The sequence below is a fragment of the Salminus brasiliensis genome, chromosome 9 (assembly GCF_030463535.1).
Source record: "Salminus brasiliensis chromosome 9, fSalBra1.hap2, whole genome shotgun sequence".
In the NCBI taxonomy this organism is placed as follows: Eukaryota; Metazoa; Chordata; class Actinopteri; order Characiformes; family Bryconidae; genus Salminus; species Salminus brasiliensis.
In genome coordinates, this window is record NC_132886.1 from 22,193,045 (window position 1) to 22,213,964 (window position 20,920).

The 20,920-nt window shown below is 38.2% G+C and overlaps 2 protein-coding genes and 1 non-coding gene across 4 annotated transcripts; all 3 read right to left on the reverse strand.

The window, feature by feature from the left end:
• Positions 1 to 120: 120 nt before the first annotated feature.
• On the reverse strand, positions 121 to 192 carry trnaa-cgc (transfer RNA alanine (anticodon CGC)). Its single transcript has one exon. It is a non-coding gene; the product is annotated as a tRNA-Ala (tRNA).
• An 890-nt stretch (positions 193 to 1,082) lies between these two features.
• On the reverse strand, positions 1,083 to 3,994 carry LOC140561626 (uncharacterized). Of its 2 annotated transcripts, XM_072686853.1 has the most exons (3): positions 3,914 to 3,989; positions 3,086 to 3,153; positions 1,083 to 2,002 (listed from the first exon to the last, which is right to left on the reverse strand). In XM_072686853.1, the coding sequence occupies exon 3, from the start codon at positions 1,995 to 1,997 to the stop codon at positions 1,371 to 1,373; it is 627 nt and encodes a 208-aa protein (XP_072542954.1). In that variant the 5' UTR covers positions 1,998 to 2,002; positions 3,086 to 3,153; positions 3,914 to 3,989; the 3' UTR covers positions 1,083 to 1,370. The 2 variants fall into 2 exon arrangements, with proteins under 2 accessions (XP_072542954.1, XP_072542956.1); XM_072686855.1 differs by lacking the exon at positions 3,086 to 3,153 and having other exon boundaries at positions 3,914 to 3,994.
• Positions 3,995 to 6,120: 2,126 nt separating this feature from the next.
• On the reverse strand, positions 6,121 to 17,771 carry coro1b (coronin, actin binding protein, 1B). The gene is made up of 11 exons (XM_072687841.1): positions 17,378 to 17,771; positions 13,984 to 14,189; positions 13,740 to 13,862; positions 12,550 to 12,679; positions 11,772 to 11,953; positions 10,722 to 10,841; positions 10,475 to 10,579; positions 10,011 to 10,156; positions 9,661 to 9,718; positions 8,707 to 9,030; positions 6,121 to 8,422 (listed from the first exon to the last, which is right to left on the reverse strand). The coding sequence occupies exons 2-11, from the start codon at positions 14,185 to 14,187 to the stop codon at positions 8,300 to 8,302; spliced, it is 1,515 nt and encodes a 504-aa protein (XP_072543942.1). The 5' UTR covers positions 14,188 to 14,189; positions 17,378 to 17,771; the 3' UTR covers positions 6,121 to 8,299.
• Between the last annotated feature and the right edge of the window lie 3,149 nt (positions 17,772 to 20,920).

The following is a 20,920-nucleotide window of genomic DNA, read 5'->3' on the forward strand; positions in this document are numbered from 1 at the left end:
AAACCGACACCCATTTTTATATTTTACACCATCATTTTAGTGCGCAAAGCAGTCGTAGCAGCTTTTTTTTTTATCGGTATCATGCCAGTAATAAATACTGCTAATTTCACGAAAACGTTGTGGAGATGCCGGGGATTGAACCCGGGACCTCATACATGCGAAGCATGCGCTCTACCACTGAGCTACATCCCCTCTGGACGCGTCACAGCCTACTGCCGTACATATAGCTAGCTACTCAGCATAGCGCCAGCAATGTCTAACGTTTATAGTCTCAAATATAGCTGTATTGATGGTGATACACTACATGGTCACATGTTTGTGGACACCCCTTCTAATGAATGCATTCAGCTACTTTAAGTTTCATTCATTGCTGACACACATGTGCAAATGCACACACATTGCTTGTCTGGTCCCTGTAGAGCAGTATAGCCAAGAGAATCGGCACAATGTTGAATGCCAGGCGTGGGCTGGAGGGGTATTAGGCCCCCCAGCATTGAGCTGTTGAAACGCATTGGCCTTTAAAAAGGAATCATATCTCCAAAGCAAATCGTATCAGGAAACTAGTAGTGCTGACTGTGATGTGACTTACTTCAGTGTGTCAAATTATATAATGCACGTGTTAGTGTGCTTACTTTAGTTGCTTCTTTTATCTGCTAACCCACATCCAGCCATGGCTAACCAGTACCAATGGAAAAAGATTTGGTTAACGAGACACCTCCTCTGCTTAGAAATGGTAGCTAGATTTCACAGTAGTGCAGAGCCTTAGTGACAGAATTCTGGATTAAGATATTTTCTAAATATATCACTGTATGACTGCATTTTTAGCATCACATTCATATATCTTAAAATACATCAAAAGCCAAATTTTTTTGTAGTTATCTGCAGACAGCTCATACAGTGGAAATACTCTGAAAAAGAGGAACATCATTATCTTATGGGCTTTATTTAAGCGTTATAATGTTCATTATACAAGCACGTATATTCCTTAAAAATCTCCTAAACAGAAGTACTGGCCACAAATCACCCAGTACAGCTTCGTCAGCCTTAAGGAAGTCTCCATGGACCAATAAATAAAAGCAGTCTGTTGTTCTATGCTCATTTATTTTAAATCAAATATACAGTTCTTTGTTGAAACCAAAAAAAAATAGCCTTTTACATTTAACTCTGGTCTAAGTCAGCATTTACAAAAGCATTACAAACCCCTATTGTTACCAATTAAACATTTAATTGCAGTTCAGAGTAGCAGAACCATGCTAAGCACACTTCAGTTTTCAAACATAACACCGTTCACCAGCAACCCGTTCCCAACTTCAGTTCTAAAGTGTTCACTTCTTCTGCCTCACATTTCAGCCACATCACATTTCTTTCTTTCACAAAACTGTCACGTTGTTCTCCTCCGTCTTCTCCTCGGACCAAGTGGCACTGCCAGAAAGCGGCTTAATGTTTACAAGCAGGCTGACTCTCTCTTCATCCTTCACCTCTTCCTCTTGTTTAGGTTCTCCAACTTTTCCTTCGTCCTTGGACTCCTCCTTCTGTTCTCCTTCTGTGTTCTTCTCCCCTGTGCCATTATTCCGCATCACTCTCTCTTTGAGGTCAATACTGGAGTAGTCGTCTGACGAGTCATCCTTAACTTCCTCTTCATCCTCAACTTCCTCTTCATCCTCATCATCTCTGTTGGCCTCATTGTGACAGCCAGCCTCCCCGCCTTCGTCATCTTCGTCTTCTTCTCTGTTCTCACCTTCATCTCCACCTATGACCTCCTCTTCGTCAGGGTTCTGGGGCCGTATGCGATCAACTAAACTGGTCACGAGTTCAACCCCTTGTATCACACGATCTCGCACGCCTCCCTGATCGTAGATGAAGCGTTGGACAGTGTATTGATTATTGGTGTCACGGTTTAGCCTCTTGTAGAGATAGAGAAGAACCAGGACTAGGATGACCCAGAAGAAAAAGACACCCAAAACTAATGGAGTATTGTCGAATTTACCCTCATCCATTGTCACTGAGGGAGAGAAACAGATAGTGAATGTGAGCAGGGGGTGATAAAAATGCCATTGCACTCCTAACACTCAATTTGTGCCCAAAGAAGTCATCACAGTAATCGGATAGTATTTGGATATGGTACTTTGGGTACTTGACAAGATTGCAATATCCCTCTAAAATGAAGAACTGGACTGCACCGTTGAATGGTTAAGATGTGAACAAAATATGTTGGGTTTCCCAAAAGCATCTTAGCACGAAGAAACGCCCAAATCATCATGCTGATGAACTGATCTCTTTGGGAAAAAGTCCCAGGGTCGTTTATGTGAAATGCTCTGTTCTGGAAAAACAACCAGAATTTGTTTACAGTGGTGGTGAAAGGAACCAGACCAAAATCTTATTTTGCTGCCTTAAACTGTTTTGCGGTAGTTTGAGGTAACGTTTGAACTAAAACATCATTTTCGAACTTTATTTCATTTATTTATTATTTGACAGGGATAGTGCTCATTAATAAACAGAGCAATTGCTGTAAACGAACCTGAATTAGCTCTAAAATTTCATGTAGATTCACTGGAACAGTAAATAAAATGCCTAATAAAGTTCCTATCACCATCTCTGCAAAGACATCTGAATCTGTGAATTTCCCTGTAATGCACAATTTCAAATCAAACCACTCTGTATCCAGTTAAATAACAATCAGTATTTGGATCATCTTGCCTGCTTTCACATTTAACAACGACCTTTGTGCCACAGTGCTTTTAGGAAACCCAGTACTGAATGCCTTTGTTTAACCCTTAACACAGCAAGGCTTATTGCACACTAAGGTGTATTATTCAGTAACTACATGGACCTCTGTACAAACTGGTGGAGCTATTCTTTGGTTAACAGAGTTTGTAATAACATTTTAGGCCCACCAGCAGACCATAGGCTGTTTAATGTGGTAAATCTTAATGACTAAACAGTGCTAACAGAATTCCCCTCTACACCTATACCCTCTACACCTATACAGTGACCTCCCATGCCTTTTGACATTCAACATCATGTATGCAATGGAGAAGCAATCTCTGCAATGTGTTAGGCTGGATTATTTCTTAAATATGTATACCTGAGAGTGAAGGTGAACTATTTCACCTGAGGAAATCCTGGCACTTGTTTGGCATAGATTCTGAGATTCTGTGGAAAGAATGAGAGAGACAGAGAAACTAGTGGCACGCTAAAGGCCCCACATCACCACCCTTACACAGGAAACGCCTGTGCAGTGCTGCTACTGCACTTTTTTTCCTTCTGACACCATCACTCTCTTCTACTTTATCAGCTACCCTGTTTTTGCATTTTACTTGTACTTCTGTTTACTGATACTGCTGCAAACTGAACTTCGGGAATTTACCCTCGGTGGCCAGTTGAGAGTTATTCACATGTTACACTTTTTAACAGTTTTTTTTTCTCAGTAGACAAATGTAGCTGCTGAACTTGTGAGAAGTTTAACAGCAGATTCTGTAGAGGAGCAAAGGCCTACAATAGCATGAGAAAGATGCTGCCATTCAATGACCAGAAGCTATTTCTGTCCATTTCCACAAATCATGGAAGTGAAATCTGCATGCTCACAGTAATCATCTCTCACTGTGACAAAAGCACAGCTATGAAGACACGTATAACATGTGTTTCACAATCATTTCTATAGTTACTGTTATCCAAGGTCGGAAAGAAGGCGATAGGGTAAAAATAACCAATAAGAAGTATATTGAAGAAGTCGTTATATAGATCTGAGGGCCAACCTCAGAGGCTACAGAGGCACATGAAGGTGTTATACTTGGGTTTCTGCCACATATTTGCTCAAGTATTTCAATGTGTTAAGAAAATAACTTATATTTTAAAAAAAATCAATAAAATCTAATCAAATAAAAGTTATAGAGTAAAGTTTAGCATTACTTACCGTTATGTGATTGCCGTTATGTGAAACCCATATGAAGCGACGTGTGACAGTACAGACGTTTTGTGCAGGCGGAAAAAAAGAAGAAGAAAAAAGTGGGTGGAGGTAATGTGAAGATTAGGGCACACTGCCAACCTCACTCGCACTTAGTTTGTGAACGACATATATGTGTGGTGACATATCTGTGACTAAAATTAGAAAGCGTCTTTTTTATTATTATTATTATTATTATTATTATTATTATTTTACAACTGACATTTAGACTTACAATTAAATAAACAACAAGTTTGAGTACATAAAAAAGTAACATCATCTGTTCTATATCTATGTCAATAGTACACAGACATATATAAATAGATCCGCATCTATAACCCTAGATCAACATATAAATTATAGTCATATTTAGTTAATAAAAAGAGCATTAGGATGTAAATGTAAAGGGACAAGAGCTCGTAGAAGATGTTATATGCCTATACTAGAACTACTAATGATGATAATAATAATAATAATAATAATAATAACAATAAAAACTATAATAATAATAAAAGCCTAGGTCATTTTAGTCCAAGATCATACACAGACTCCTTCCTTGCAGTCTAGTGTAAAAGTTGTGGTACAGTTTTAGGTTGAGGAACTGAAACTACATGCAAATAGCTGCTCATGCAGCACAGCTTTGGGTCTTCATACAGGAAGGATTTGGTGGAACCCTTTACTGAGCGATAGCACGCCTAAGTACTAGCCCCTCAAATACCACATCCTGTTGTGAGCATTTGAAGGTTCAAAACTAAACCTGCAGTCTGCACAGGCAAAGCGAGCGCTCAATGTGAAACACACTGCTTGCTTGTTGGACAGCATGCAGGCTTTGTTCTAACGCCTTGAGACACAGTCAAGTGAGGTGATTTTCATGGTCGTTTATAGCAAAGCATGATATTTTTAGTCAGCTAAACGAACTTAATTCTAGATGTAATGGACTTTAACAGGAAATGGTCCGCTACCACCCTTTTCTTCTTGAATAATTCAACAGTTCAGGGCAAACAGCTACTGTATGTTGTGACAGTTAGGCCCACTGTTACACAGGGTCATAGAGATACGATCTGTCAGCGGTAAGTCACGGGTATCATAAAGATACAGGACAGGGCAATACTCTTCAGGCCTTTGTTTGATATAACAAACAAAATGTGGTTACTTTACCACACATGCAGCCAATAAAGCCATGTGTAATCAGAAGAATCAGTCAACATGTAATAGATCATGCAAGAGATCATATCAAAAAGTGAAAAACCTAACATGCAGATTTGTTTTCCATTTAACACAACATATTATAAATAACCCATACTAAATACCTAAAAGTTTTAATGTTCATGCTTTCTTATATGTCACTTGATTTGCTGAACTACATTCCCCATTATCCTTAACTTTGACATAGACCTTTAATTCACTGGAGTAAGGATGCTATGGATGTCTGGAATATGTTTGCAGTCATGTGTTTAATAAACCTGCTCTAATAAAGATTTTATAACTAAAAGTGGAAAACTGACATCATCCTAACATCGTCATGAAAGATGGCTGCTACTAGTCTTTATGCAGTATAATATTGTTCACTTTTATTGATCTGTTGTTCAGTGACAGCAATCTGACGCTGTACAATATGTATATTTAAATATATAAAACAAGATTATGAATTGCAAAATTCTAGTTATTTAAATAATGTCTGTCATTTAAACTATGCTTGTCAGCTGTTTAAGCTGGTAGCCCAGATTGGTTAAGATGGTCATTTTGGTCGAGCTACTTGGTCAAGCTGGTAGACCAACTTGGCCAAGCTGCTAATCTTTACTTCAGCTGGCCAAGCTGATTATTATCACCCGAACAAAACTGCAATACTTTGCCATTTCCATCTTATGGTAAGACATGTTAAAGTATAGAGTAAAGAATCCTCCTTTTGTTGTTTTATGAGATTTACCTAAACTGGGGCTGTTTTGCTTCTTGAATGTACAAAAGTTGCAGTTAGTGATATGCAGCTGTACATAATACCATTGGACACAGGAACTCAGATAAGTGAAGCTAATACTGCCAGTGTTCTTGCTAAAAGGATTCCATTAATATTTTAACAAAATTCCCATAGTAAATAAAAAACGTGATGTTTTAGAAATGTTTTCAGTTTTGATGCAATCAGCAGAATAAGCAGCAAACCACACAGGGTCGCAATGGTGTCCATGGTTAGTACACTTCTGGCTTTTATTTAAAACCTAGTCATCACGTACAGAGTTCCAAGAAAACACATGTACTTACGTTACTTTACAGCACATACAGCAAATTAAGGTAGGTGAAAAACAAAGTAATTAACAAATGAGGATGAGTAAATCAACATCCCTGATTGTAGTGCACATAAATTACAGTATGTGAACATGAAAGTAAAAAAAAAAAAAAAAAACAGAAAAGAACTATCACAGCCCTACTGCTATCCATCAAGAATCTAACAAGAATGAAGCGCTATTCATTCATGCTAAACACCCTAAATTCCTTCGGAGCATTCACACAGACAGCCCACAAAACTACGCAAACTTGCTATTGGTATAAAATAACGGCTATTAGCCACAAAACACGTCAACAAGAGCTACACTCGTTATGATTTACTCCATTCAGTTAGCTGGTAGTGGAAGAGAAGAATTATGAACAGTAATGAGCAATGTACGTAAGCGCCAACTAAGGGGGGAGCGAACTTTGGTCGCACACGCCCCCACCACCTTCCCAAAACTAAAAAAGTGCAATCCTAGTACCAAGAATGAGAAAAGCCATGACTGTGAAACTGCTACAACAGTCTGAAAACTGTCACATCATTAAAACTGCATTAAACATTGGGGGTTTTAATATGCATCGTCACTACGGCAACCTGGCACACCGTGCTGTTTTCAACCTATGTGCATTTCACTGGCTAGATGCCAGATTCGTGATTTGTCACGTTAAATTGGGATAGCTTAGAAATGCAGTCACAGGAGGAAATGAGATTTGCTGGGCGAGTAATTATTGAGGTACACTATATGAACAAAAGTAATGGGACACCTGATTTCTACCGAAATCAAGTGTATTTGTAAAAAATCCTTTATAAGATTTTATCCTGCTTTTGTTGAAGTAACTGTTTCTACTGGCCAGGGAAGACTTTCTAGATTTTTAAGGATTGCTGTGAGAATTTGATTGTATTCAGCGACAAAGCATTTGTGAGGTCAGTATGTTGGATGATCCCCACCTGACCTCATCCCCAAAAGTACTGGATCAAGCACCATCCATCATTCCAGAGAACAGTTCCACTGCTCCACAGCTCTATGCTTGGTGGGGGGGCTTTTCACCAATACTTCTCTTCTCACGGGACTGGACATGCCGTGTGTGTGCATTTGCACATCTGTGATAGAAATGGGTGCATGCATTCATTAGAAGGGGTGTCCACAAATATTTGGACATATAGTGTACCTTGTAAATGAATCATGGGACCAAAAATAATTGTTGCTTTAATTTCTGATGATATTAATTCAGATGTGCTGTTATCAGCCAATCTATGGACCAAGGGTAAGACTGGTAGGTTTGATGACAGCGCTGAGCGTACGAATATTCATGAGTAATATTAGCGGACAGAAGCTTTGTTAGTTGTTTTATCAACAGTAATTACTTTGGGTAATTGGGTTAAGTGGGGTTTTACACTCTTTTTTTAAACATTCCTGTTTGAACACGTTTTGGAACTAGCTTCTGCTTCTGGTGGCATGTTTTAAGAACACTCTTGTTGGCCGTGTAAGGCAAACAAAAACTTCAGCATGAGGTTTAGCTGAAGTCCTTTTGACCCCCCCCATGCCATAAGTTGGCGCCTATGCCATTGTATGCAGAAAATGCATCTTTACCATCAGTTCTAGCTAACAGTACACAGACATGCTACTATAAAGAGTACAGCATATAGGATTTATTGTGTTCTTCCCCTCAGAAGCTCTTAACTTTCAGCCAATTTGCATTGGGTAGCTATACACCCAAATGCTAATACCACCAAAACACTGACTAAAGCAAAATCTTTGCTAAATTTGATTGTGTGTTTATATTTAGCAGCAGTAATCAGTACCTGATGTAAAAGCTCTATGAAATGCACAGTACGAGCCATGAGGTTTCATTTTCTTTGATCAACACAAACAGTTCTCTTCTCTTATATAACATTTCATCAGCCCATGATTATTCACCCACACATCACATCTAAACAAGGCATAGAATCTCCATGCTCAATCTTTTTCTTTCTTTTTTTTTTAACATTATGCCTTAGCCATTGGAGTGCATTTCCCATGATCCTTCATTGCGATGTAAAGCTATTAGGGTAAGGCTATGGGCTTTCAGGACGTGCATCTGCAGTCACGCATCTCACACATCTCCATCCTCGATTCGGGCAACCTGTCTTTCCAGCACGTCAATCCTGTGACCCTGAGCTAAAACCAGGGCTCGAAGGGCACGGATTTCAGTCAGAATGTCAGCTAGCTGGTCATCCTGGCAAGAAGGCAGAGAGAGAGAGAGAGAGAGGCATGAGAGACTGAGAGATGCCATTAATTTAACACTGTTTTCAAGAACATTTAGTAGACTGGTTAGTAGACATCCAGATTTGCTTGTCTTTCAGTCAAACTCTGCATCACTAAACTCACAACTATGGTGGGCTTGTTTTTCCCCCACCTGTTTTTGGAGCATGACATCACTAGAACTAGATTTTGACAGATCCGACACAGTCATAAGTTTGAAATACCATCATCTTTGAGACACGGCTGTTGAGTTATTACCTCTTTCCTCCCTCTCTCCATCCCTCCTTCCGTCTCCCTTCCGACCTGCGGCTGCTCTGTTGCTTCACTCTCTGTCTCTCTGGTCACAGTGTTTGTGGTAACAGCAGTAGCAGTAGATGTAGCTGAGGCATTAGTTGAGCTGGTCTGAGGTAGCAGTTTGGGTCTACCACGTAGTGTGCTGCATTTAGAAGGAGGAGCAGTGTAGCCGCCACTCAGAGAGACTAAGAGTGGAGGAGCGTCCTGCCCTGCTATCCAGTCTTCAGCCAGAAGGGAGGGCTCTAATCCTGCTGTGTCAGGATACAAATCTCCCTGGAACAGGTCTGACTGGAGGACAAAATACAAATTAAACATGTTGGTACATATACAGTACATTCTCTGAAGTAACATGGTAACTAAATTGCCTGTCAAATTTTGGGGGGACCTAGCCGCTTTTTTAAAAACCATTTTCAATAAACAATCCTAAATAGCCAAATAAAAGCTCAGGTCTCGCCACTTCTCTTAAAAAGACATATATATATATAATAAAGCCATAGCCCACACATTTTCTACAATTGTTGATGTCAGCATTCAAATGTTTCTGCTGTTTAAAGCACATTTAACACATTTTATATGGTAGACTCTTTATTTAAAAAAAGGCTTGTTATACACTGTGCTATAAAAAAATAACTTTTTCTTTACTTCAACTTAGTTAAGTCAAAAGTTCACCTCTAAACCTAACATTTTTAGTTAATTTAGTTAACCCGAGCCTCATTAACATGAGTAGCATATATTTGATGTAATTTTAATCTGTGGCCCTTACCTTTAATGTTTTTTACTGTTAATATAATATTTACTGTTATATGTTAATAATAAATATATTGTTAACCCAACTGAGATGCAGAGATGAAAATGTGAGTTAGGGGATTGTTTGACTAAACTAATTCGAGTTAACTCTGAATCGCAAACTCAGCTTACCTTTCTTGGGACAGTCATAGAGATCGGCTCAACCTTCCTCTCATGAAGCTTATAGAATCTAATGGAAATGAAGGGAAATAATACTATCACTGCATTGCTTTTATGGTTGACATGTCTTCTGTTGTTTTTCTATTTCTTTATTTAATTCACTGATTAGTAGCCATTTACAGAAAGTTTGTTACATTTACAGAATTTTCTTATAATAACTGTATATAACAATCTAACTACATTTTATTTCAAATCAATTATTTTCATCTTTTATTTTATATCTATTTATCTTATATCTATTTTAAAAATGGAATTTTTTTTACAAGTGTGATTTGACAGCATAATTTGAGGAATATGTTTACCTTGCTATCTCACACTTGTTAACATCCACCCCTCTCTTGCTGAGAAAGCCAGCCCCTCTTTGAGGCTCCTTGCTGCTGTAGAGACTGAGGAAATGAACGTAGGGTGACTCGTCAGTCACCTCAAAATAGCGAATGGTGCAGTCCCCCTGTAAAAAAAGACAGAATTTGAAAATCTAATTGAGGTAAAAATCATTGTAAGTTTAGGTCAACTCTGTACTCTTTACATCAGAGTGCCTGATGAAAATAGATAGAGGTGTTATGGATTTAGGGCTGCTAATAAATATGCACTGTTCAGTCTTCTTAGGTTATCCATTCACACATCAGATGAAAAAAACACCAACAACACGGTATTGTTGTGCTGTGTGTACACACGTATGTAACAGTATACTACAGTTTAGTCAGTAAGTGAAACCTTACAGCCTGGCGCAGGTTAAAAGTGATAGTGTATGTCTGGATAGTTTTACCTTTCCACACAAGTAGACCATGTTCGTGTCTGGGTCATAGAAAGGAAGTAGAACTCCATTGCTGGTGTCCATTTCCTGAACAGCCATTGGCTCAGAGAGATCGCTCTATTAATTGAACCACACAAACACACACAAGCACAGATCAAAAGATTAGATATAAATGTTTCTACTGGTATAGATACATCCTAAAACATACCATGAATTATACACTCAATACAAACCAGACTGCCTCCAATTTCTCTCATACCGTGTCCCAGAGGGCTAGCTGTCTCTCGCTCATGCGGCTGAAGCCAGTAGTCAGAATCTTCCCGTCAGCCAGGAAGACAGCCCTCATTGGCCTAGTGCCTTCATGGGCTTTATCCCGTACCTAGGTGTAAGGGTAAAAAAAAATAATGTAATTGTTGTAGCCATGCCATACACATTACATCACAGAGCTACATATGCATTATCAAATCACAAGGAGGGAGGTGCACAGACTACATCACTAATGTGAACAGCAATGGTAGGGAAACTGTAAAGAAGAGTCTTAAAACAGCTGAAGTAATAAAGCTGCTTTTAGCAGTTTAAAAACAGCAGGAATTTTTAAAAAAGGATTCAGTTTGAAAACAGACTTTTATTTTCACTAGATAATAACACTGATGAGTGATCAAACTTTCTGAGAACACATGGCTAATTTAAACAATTTCCATGTTTTTCTTTCAAACTCTTCTCATAATACAGGTCCAAGTCTACAGGGGTGCAAATGTATATACTGCTTCCTCCGTTTTTCATTCAAAAAAGGGAGATGAGCAGCTTATAACCATTTAATAAGAACTGTAATTATATCACATAGAGTGCATGCATCTGAATTTGAGCAGAGTTTATATATAAAAACCTTGTATCTCTAAAAATGTTTTTTAATAACATTTTTCATTATCACTACTATATACTATTGAGATGACATTGCATTTCTCTCTTTCTCTCGTTCACACACACACACACACACACACACACACACACACACACACACACACACGTACACCATTATATACACTTCTCATGAGATATTTATATTAAATATAAAAATAATTGGTTAAATGGAGATTTGTGTGACAGAAAGAGCAATATAAATGCTCCAAAATGACTTGGAATAAAATTCTTCCACTGACTTCAATGGGTTTTTTTCTGTAAATTTGCCACTTTAGAGATACAAGTTTTTTGTGTGATAGCAATAGTGTATATATGCATATATTCACAAAGTTATACATTCTTTTATACGCATTCTGACAAGCATCAATGATCAAAGGTCAATGCAGACCGTAAGGACTGTTCCACGTCGAGGGTCAATAACACGCAGAGCTTTGTCCTTGCAGGTGGTGCAGATCATACTACCCTCTCTGTTCCAGCTTACACTGTAGATCAGGTCTGGGTGGGCATCACTCAACTGGTACACCAGCTCCCCCGTGCCAACATCCCACACACACAAGACGTTATCACAACCTGCAAACACACGAGCACAATGATCCAACACACAGGATTAGAAACAAGCTCTTAGATAACATTGTTGGGGCAAGAAATCTCCAACCATGATTTCTAGGGTGAAAATTTACATGTTCAATATTTGCATGCTAATGCAAATTAGATCTAGCAGCGTGCCTTCTCTCCTGTCCCTAACTCAGATTTTTTAAGCAAGTACCACTCATCATTTTATCAGATTAAATTAAGGAATGGAATTAGAGATGGTGTTCTGTTTCAACATATGAAAATGCAGTCCATCATATTATTAACATCTAGTAAACTGCAATTGCAATGTCCCTTTTTTATTGGATAAAAAACAAAATGGTTAATGGGATTCCTGTGCAGCTTGTCCATGACCTATGGTCTATAAAAATGGATTTATAAAGTACAGTTTCAGGCTAGCAAACTAGATTTAGTGCATGAACAATCCAAGATTGGGGTGAGCCAGAGAGTCTTAATCCAAATAATCCAACTTTAGAGTCTGGAGCAGGCACCATGTAAACACACACACACACACACACACACACACACACACACACACACACACACACACACACACAAACAAACAAGGAGATTACCTGCAGTCAGCAGGATGTTCAGAGCAGTGGGGTGCCAGGCTACAATGCCCACTCTTTTACTGTGGCCTTCTAGAGTTACTGCAGCCTCAGTCATTGGTGCAGTGAGACCGCCATCAGGAATCTGCCATATCTACCATCAGCGCAACATAACATAAGTAAATGAAAATGACAGCTTTCCACATGCTTGAATGGTATCTGAACCCAAAAATCAAACTTAGCTTTTTGACAAAGTGATTATTAACTAGCTTCTACAGCGAATCTGTGATGAATAAATAACATATTTTGTCAAGAGAGTAAAGTCCAGTTTAGTCAAGCAACACACATTCAGCATTTAACATCTTAAGTAGCCCTAAGAAAGAAACCTTAAAAAAACAGAGAGAATCCTCTCATCACAAAGTAAGGTAATTACACTACATGAGGATTCAGTGGTGGTAAAAGATCTCACAGACTCACTTAATTGTCACATTACTAGTGGCACTCTAACACCAGGGTTAGGCATCTCTTTTTGCCTGATGCCCTGTGACACAATATTGCCCAGTTTGGTTACTAACATTGCACCAAATAACACTGTCCTTTTTTTTATTTTTTTATTACGTAAATACACATGCACAAGACCACAAGACTGACTGGTTTGGTGGTCTGTGTGGTCTGTGTGGTCTGTGTGATTTCCTAACTCTTGCTTAGAAATATAACTTTATAATGTACTGGTAGCTTTCTCATCCCATCAGATAAAAAAAGTTGCACACACCTTAACAATCAAAAGATTCCATGTCCATCTTTGATATTTCTTTTCTTTTTAATTTTATATTGTTCTACTACAATATAAAATAAATAAAAAAGAAGAAAGGCGTTTAAAAAACTGTAGCACTCACAGTGATGCATTGCAGATTTAACTGTGGTGCCCCATAGGCTTATCTCATAATTAAAATGGGGTTTAAGCCTTACCAGTCACAGTGATCACCTGATAAGCATGGTGTATTATTAGCATTATTAGATTCCTCATTCGTTTTTAGCTTAGAGTTTATTCATTTTTTTAAGTTGAAGGGAATGAATTTTACTATTTAATTTTTTTATATTGTTACATAGACAAATGGAATTCCCTCCATCCTAGATATCAATTGCATATTTTTAGATTTATAGTTTTAGAGTTATAGTTTTCTTTCTTTCTCTTGTGGAAGTTGTATACTGACCTTCACTGTACAGTCTTCTGAGGCACTAGCGATTATATTGTCATCATGTGGACACCACTGAATGTCCAGCACAGGAGCAGCATGACCACACACAGATGGAGTGGATTGGTCCACCCTACCACTCTAGAAGAAACAAACACAATGACATTTAGCTGAACTTAGCACTCATTATTTAAACGCATGTATTGTTTCTGCTAGAAAACAAATCAAACATAACTAAATAAACTGGACAAAAATTGCTTACCTTGGTGAGTGGTAATACAAGAAAGGCTCCGCCCCCCCCAGCCTCAATAATAACAGCAATGAACTTCGGATTGACGGCACAGAGTGGTCCCTCCCATGTCACACGTGTTACTCTGACATCATCAAGGCAATGCTCCGCCTTCCATGCCTGGGCGAATACATGGCGGAACTTACTTTGCCTCACCACACCCCTCCGAAAGGACATGACTGTAGAAACAGAAGTACAGCAAAGAAATGTAAAGAAATTACTCAAAAAGCAGAACACTGCTTACATCCAGTGAAAGCTAGCTGAGATCTATTATTATGCAAATGAGATTATTCTCATTGGTTCCTCCTGTTATGGTTAAATATGCAGTTTAAGACAGACTATGGCACACTCAGATATTTAACTGTCATTTGGCAGTTATAACTACAGGTTAATCGTGTTACAGCAGTAGGTGAATAAAGCATTAGGCCGTGGTGACACTAGGCTTCTGCAAATATCAAAGACATTCATTTCAAGGGGATTTGCCGAGATGAGCCACTTCGCTTCAGCGACTTCTGAAGCAAAGTAATTTTCATGCAAAACTTTGTGACACAAATTTGCATCCGTGACCAAGACTGTACCTGTCCTGGCGGTGTTGACCTCCGACTAAGCGAAAGTGAGGAAATACTCATTTTAGCAATGTCTAAATAAACTAATAAAACTGCATACACAGTTGTCAGGAGACTGTATAATCAACTTTCTGTGATTTTACTGTTTAATGTAGGCAAGTTAACCAGCATGCTAATCTACTTCCTCGTCTAAAATACTTCCTCATTTGAAAGGAGCTGACACGGTCACCCACTGCCCTAACAATGGCTTTTCAATTGGCATATTTATACTAAAAGTAAATGTGCTGCACTGCACTGGATCAAGAACACAATTATCTGGCATAATCATGTTCACCTTTTTATTTTATAATAAATTCACTGGTAGTTAGCCAAGTTAGCTACTCAGCTGAAAGAAGCTTCCTCCATCCTAGATATTTTACGATTCAACTGTGATTGGTATTATTATGAAGTGAAAGCATTTAGGAACAACAGCAGATGATGTAGAACCCACTAATGTTGGCAATAAGCATATTTTTACAGTAAAAACTAGCAAAACATTAGAATAAATGGAAAGAAACAGTTAAAAATAAGAAGAACATTAGTACACAAGTACTATGTTTTGGTTCCAGATTTTTAGAGTTGCCAAATTAATTTGTTTAGAATCACCAGCAGCAGCAGCTCACCAGATTTAACTTGATGAAGCACTGGCGAGCCTATGGGACTGAAAGACAATTGCAAATATTACCTTCCTTAAGCAGGCTTTGAAACAAACTAACGTAAAGACAGTCACTACTTAATGTGATTTGCATGTATTTTACATATTAGTGTTTGTTTTTCTGAGGTCAAATCTAAATGCTAAATTGTCAGCTTGGAAGATATCCAGGGGCGTTAGGGATCAGTTAACCTCTTAAACTTAGGCATTATTTTTTAATTAATCACATGGAAAACAGATCAAAGCTCTGAGTTATTCCTAACTTATAGGCGTGAGGAACCACAGTCTGGGACCACTGGCGGTTCTAGGTTTTAAGAACTCTTATTCCAGTTTCAGTTGGTGTTTACTAGTGTAAGCTCACTAAGTGAACTTAAGAGAATGGAGAGATAACCAAACTGAATTAACTATAGCTTTATCTTTTGTGTTCTTTTTGATTCTATACTATAATGAGCACTACTCAGCCTTTCCACCAACAAAATAAACATATCAAGTGCAAATTATTAATTGATAAAGTAGGTGCAATGAACAGACATGTGATGAATCTTGTGGAAAGACAATGTAAATTTGACAAGACTCAGTGCAGTTCAGTGGAATAAGTGTGCTCTCTGCATAGGAAGTCGAAGAATGGATTAAGAAGAATGGAGATGACTTGTGAAATCTGAGGAAATATGAAAGCCCTTCCTTTTCTACCAGCCTGTTGTACAGATTGCTATCTTCTACGCTGTTGTGTGCTGGTATCAACAAAAACACGCAAGATTAAGAAGGGTGGCTTTGTTGTAGGAGTTAAGGTTGTGTTCTGGTTGTGGCAGAACATGGGATTTTCTGCTGGCCATCTTGGACAATACCTCACATCCCCTAAACTCTACATTGGAAAATCAGAGAAGCACATTTAGCTGCAGACTGAAACAGTTGTGCTATATTAAAGAGAGTCATGAGAGATTGCTCTTACCCACTGCAATAAGGCTGTACAATGAGTCAGTACTGACCTCCTGCTGACTAAACTGTGCTGAATTCCACTGTATAGCTCAATGTTAACAGTATCCTTTCAAGCACTGGGCTGTATATCCTAATCTGCTGCTGTTCAGCACTGCCATCGCAATCCCCAATCCTCAATACACAGTTCATAGTTCATTATTAATATCTTGACATGTTGGATCACAGACTTCTGGGCAAATCAGTTGAGAAATTCACAATATATATCAAAATATATCACAGAACAACAAAATATCACAAGGTCAGGGGTTTTCCAATATTGTACAGCCCTACAGAATTTCTTTTTCATATACATCATTTATTTATAATGCTCTATTTGACAATATATCTTATTACAACAGCATGCTCACTTCTACCGTTTTCCTTTTATGCCCAAGATGTGTCTCCTTATGTGCAATTCTATGTAGCACCATTGCAACACTGCAATTTCCCTTAGGAAACATTAAAATATACCTCTACTCTATTCTATACATTTATTGCATGTGACTGTGACTGTTTCCATGACAAGACAGCCAACCTAACCCCAGTTTACCACACACACACACACACACTACTACAGCTTTTACATTTTACCATCCTAGTGTGTAAATACCTCGTTACCTGTGTCCTTATCCCTAATTTAGCCTAACTGTTAGATACTCCTACAAGCATAAATGCTACAGTTCCCTCAGAGCAGCTTCTCTCATCGTCCACATGAACGGGGAGGGGCAGATTACCCCACAGGCGAGCGGAGCGGAGGAATTTGATTAAAAATGCAAACTGTTCCCCATTTAATATTCACGGGTTTGTGCTCCAGTGGCACCAATGTCTGAATGAGCACTGGATGAATGAATGGACAGATCTCTCTCTCTCTCTCGCACCCCCCCGCCCCCCTCTCTCTCTCTTTATCTAGTTTTAATGAGTGCATTCTCTCCACACAGCGACCCGGACATCGACAGCACGCAGCTAATGACAAAATGTGTGCAAGAAAAGCAAGTGAAAGTCGAAAGTACCATTGCTCAAATAACACTCCTCACAGAACAAACAAAGGCGCAGCCCTCCTGCACAGACACCGGATAAACTAGCGTCCGACAGGAGGAGGGGGTGCCATACAGGAGGGGCTGTTAGGTTACTGTACCTCAGGTTAAGTTGGGGTTTCCAAAAACAAGAAGGACGTCGTGTGATTAAGTATCAGCAAAGACAAGAGGCAGTAGTACTCCAGTACAAACAGTAAACGAATCCGTCTTCGACGCCCAGTCTGTCAGTGTTTACAGAGGCAGGTGGACGAGTCCAGTTCTCACGCAGGGACTAATCCATTAGGTTACGTTACGAAAAATAATTAGCCTACTTTGGATTTTCACTCGCTTCTTTTCCTACAAATCAAACAGCGAAATGATTGCTAAACAAAAACAGATGAATAAATCTATAAAGACTTCAAAGGGTAAAAAAAGAAGAGCTTGACGTTGAGTGACGGAATCCTGAGGAAAAATAGCCTAGAATTAAGGCAAGTGTCCTATGAAGCATCAGCCGATAGGAGATAATACACAAAGGCCACCTGGAAGAGGAATTTTACGCATTAAAAGTCCTAGCTTTTAATCGCAATTTTACCATAGTCACAATTTAGAATTAAATAAAAAACAAAATATATAGTACAATATTATTCATGGTTTTGTGTATTGTCTACAACACTGTATTCTCAGTTTAAAAGATGGGGGCAATTAGCCACTTCCTGTTATAAAATCCGCTTTATTTCTGGATTTACAGCAGATATTAGCTTTACAGTTAGTGTCTAAATATCACTTTATCGACGTGCAGAAAGCAGACAGGAATGGGAGATGATTATGTATCTCACTGGTAAGAGATAAAACACCAGGCATCACTTAAGCGCGCTGCAGCGCAAAATTCAAAATAAAAGCCCCTTACCTTCAGGAGAACGGCGTACAGAAGGAATCCCCAGGTTTTCATCGCCACAGTTGAAGTGATATTAGATAGGATCAACTAATGCTGTTAGCTGATGCTGCATGTTGAGGTGCAGTTGTAAAATATTTCAAAAAAGAAGTTTGTCTTTGCTTCCCAATTATGTGATGCTCCAAACAGAGTCATTTTAATAACTAAACTGAAGTTTAACTGAGCCAATATGGGAGGGTGGTGCACAACCCAACATAGTAGTTTAATAATATTTTAGTAGTTTTATGCTTTGGTTTATGCTTATTTGGTTGTGTTCCTGTAGCAACTATATATATATATATATATATATATATATATATATAATTTGTTTTACAGCAATCACACATCGTCTCATCAGAACGTCATATTCATGAAACCAGTTGTAGACAACTTTTGCTTTCTGACATGCATTATTATGTTGGCCAACTAAATTATCCAGAAGCTAGAAGATCAGATTGTGGCCAGGAAGAGACGCACATGTCAGCAACAACTACTTAAATAGGCTGTGGCATTCAAGTGATGAGAAGTGATGATTGGCATCAAGGAGCCCAGGGTGCCCAGAAAACATTCCCCTTACCATTACATCACCTCCACTAGCCTAACTACAATTTGGATCCTCAAAAGTGAGATATCTGGCCATCTGGCCTTTAATTTACAGCTCAGTGCAGTGTCTAAAAACAGCGAGAATCGAATTGCTTTGTTTAGAAATACACACTGAGAATACACACGTGTGACTGTTCGACTGTTGTGTACAAAAAGTCAATGAATTTTATTTTGTGCAAAAACGAGTGCAAATTAAATGTTAAGATAACCGATTATTATGTTCCACAAATAGATTATTAGTTTATTGACATTAGTAGCGCTGCTTGTTGGTGGTAAAGCATGCACCACGTGTTTATCAGCACGTTACAGCACAGAGGGACAAAAAGAGCATTTATCATTGAGTGTACTTCAGGTTTTCCCTTGTTTTACGCACGTAAAAACGCACCAGACATGTAAAAACGCGCATCAGACGCACAAAAACGCGCGCCGTGCTTAAACTAAAACCACAACTGCTGTAGAAAAAGAATCATGTGTAGACTAAATACAGTATATTAATCAGATTAAAAGATCTGGATCCTCCTAACCTGGACACTTCAAGTACGAGGGACCCTGGTTTGGCACTCATATTAACAGTCCACTAACACTGCTGTTAGTTGTTATTTAAAAGGACCTTACCATACATTTTAAAGTGAATTCATAACGCCACAGTGTCCTAAACCTGAAAAACATACTCAATACAGCCCTGTGTGTAAAATTCCATAATCTCCACTTTGTCGTTTTCATATAATTTAAATCTGGCAGTTGTTCTTTACGTCAATTTCAACAATTTCTTTTTTTATTTGCATTTTAAAGAAATTCCCACAGAAAATTAAGATGATTTAATCTAATCTATTTTCATCTCAAAATGTTCCTGATGGGTTATTCTTCTACAGCACTGGACAAAGAACCTTTTTCGAGACCTTTATTGTGTATGAGTGTAAAGAACCTACAATTGATGTAAACAATCTTCAGACCTTTCACAACCTGAACCCAGGATTGTGCCATATTATTCATGCTGGAGCTTGGTGCTCTTATTATTATTTATGACTTCCAAAGACAAACTGGAGACATTGAATGCCAGCCTCTTAAATATGAGCTGCTTTCAGATGTGCCGGTTGGTATACTGTCTGCTTTAATATTTGCCGGATGGTGTACTGGTTTTACATGGTGTGCTGGTTGGTGTGCCGATTGGTGTGCCACTTCAGTAAAAAAACAAAACAAAACAAAAAAAAATTTTTTTATACACTCATTAAAGATATATATAAAAATATATTGCAGGTTTATCATTTTGAAATTGGTTGATTGAATGCAGATATTTTTTAATGCATTTAGCATTTGCTTACACCAACTTGAGCTGAACGTTTTTAAAACAGTATGTTTAAAATTTCATTTGTTTCATTAAGTGATGCACAGGCTACTTTTTGATAATCTGTATAAAATATTTTGATACCTTTCCAAGTATGTGTCATATAGATGACTAGATTTCCTGTAGGATGAACTACTAATCAACCACTCATAATAATTTATCAACAACGGAACAAACATACAGATCTTAAGAATATTTTTTTACATTTCCAGTTCGCACTTATAATCACCCATGACATCCCCAAAATCCCAGCACTATCCAGCAGTACAGAGGGCACTTGACTCTCAAAAAAAAAAAAAATGTATTAAAACAATATACACTTTAAAAATGAATCCTGTCCTCAGATAATGGTTCTGATACATGCAATGGATATATAAAAGATGCTCCATGTTTGATCAGCTTAAGCTGATTTTTCTAAGGTACAGACAGGCCTTGACAGTGGAACCATTCAGTATTTAGAAGGCCATAATACATATAGTCAAAGTAAATACCATGAATATACTGTAAACAAACATGGTGTTCACACAAAACATTTACACCCAATGGAAATCTTAATAGAGGTAATAATACTTCATATCAGCCTTTGCTACGGCTTCAATTACAACTAGCAAAAAGAACACACAGCTCCTTAAGATTTCATCTGTATATCTGTATAATAGGTGTGTTTTAATTGAATGTTTAAGTGATTTCTCTGTATTACAAAGACATTTGCATTAAAATGTGCCCTGTGTTTCTCAGAACTGCACTTTCATCAGTCTTTTTGCCACATAGGGCAGTATTTCACAG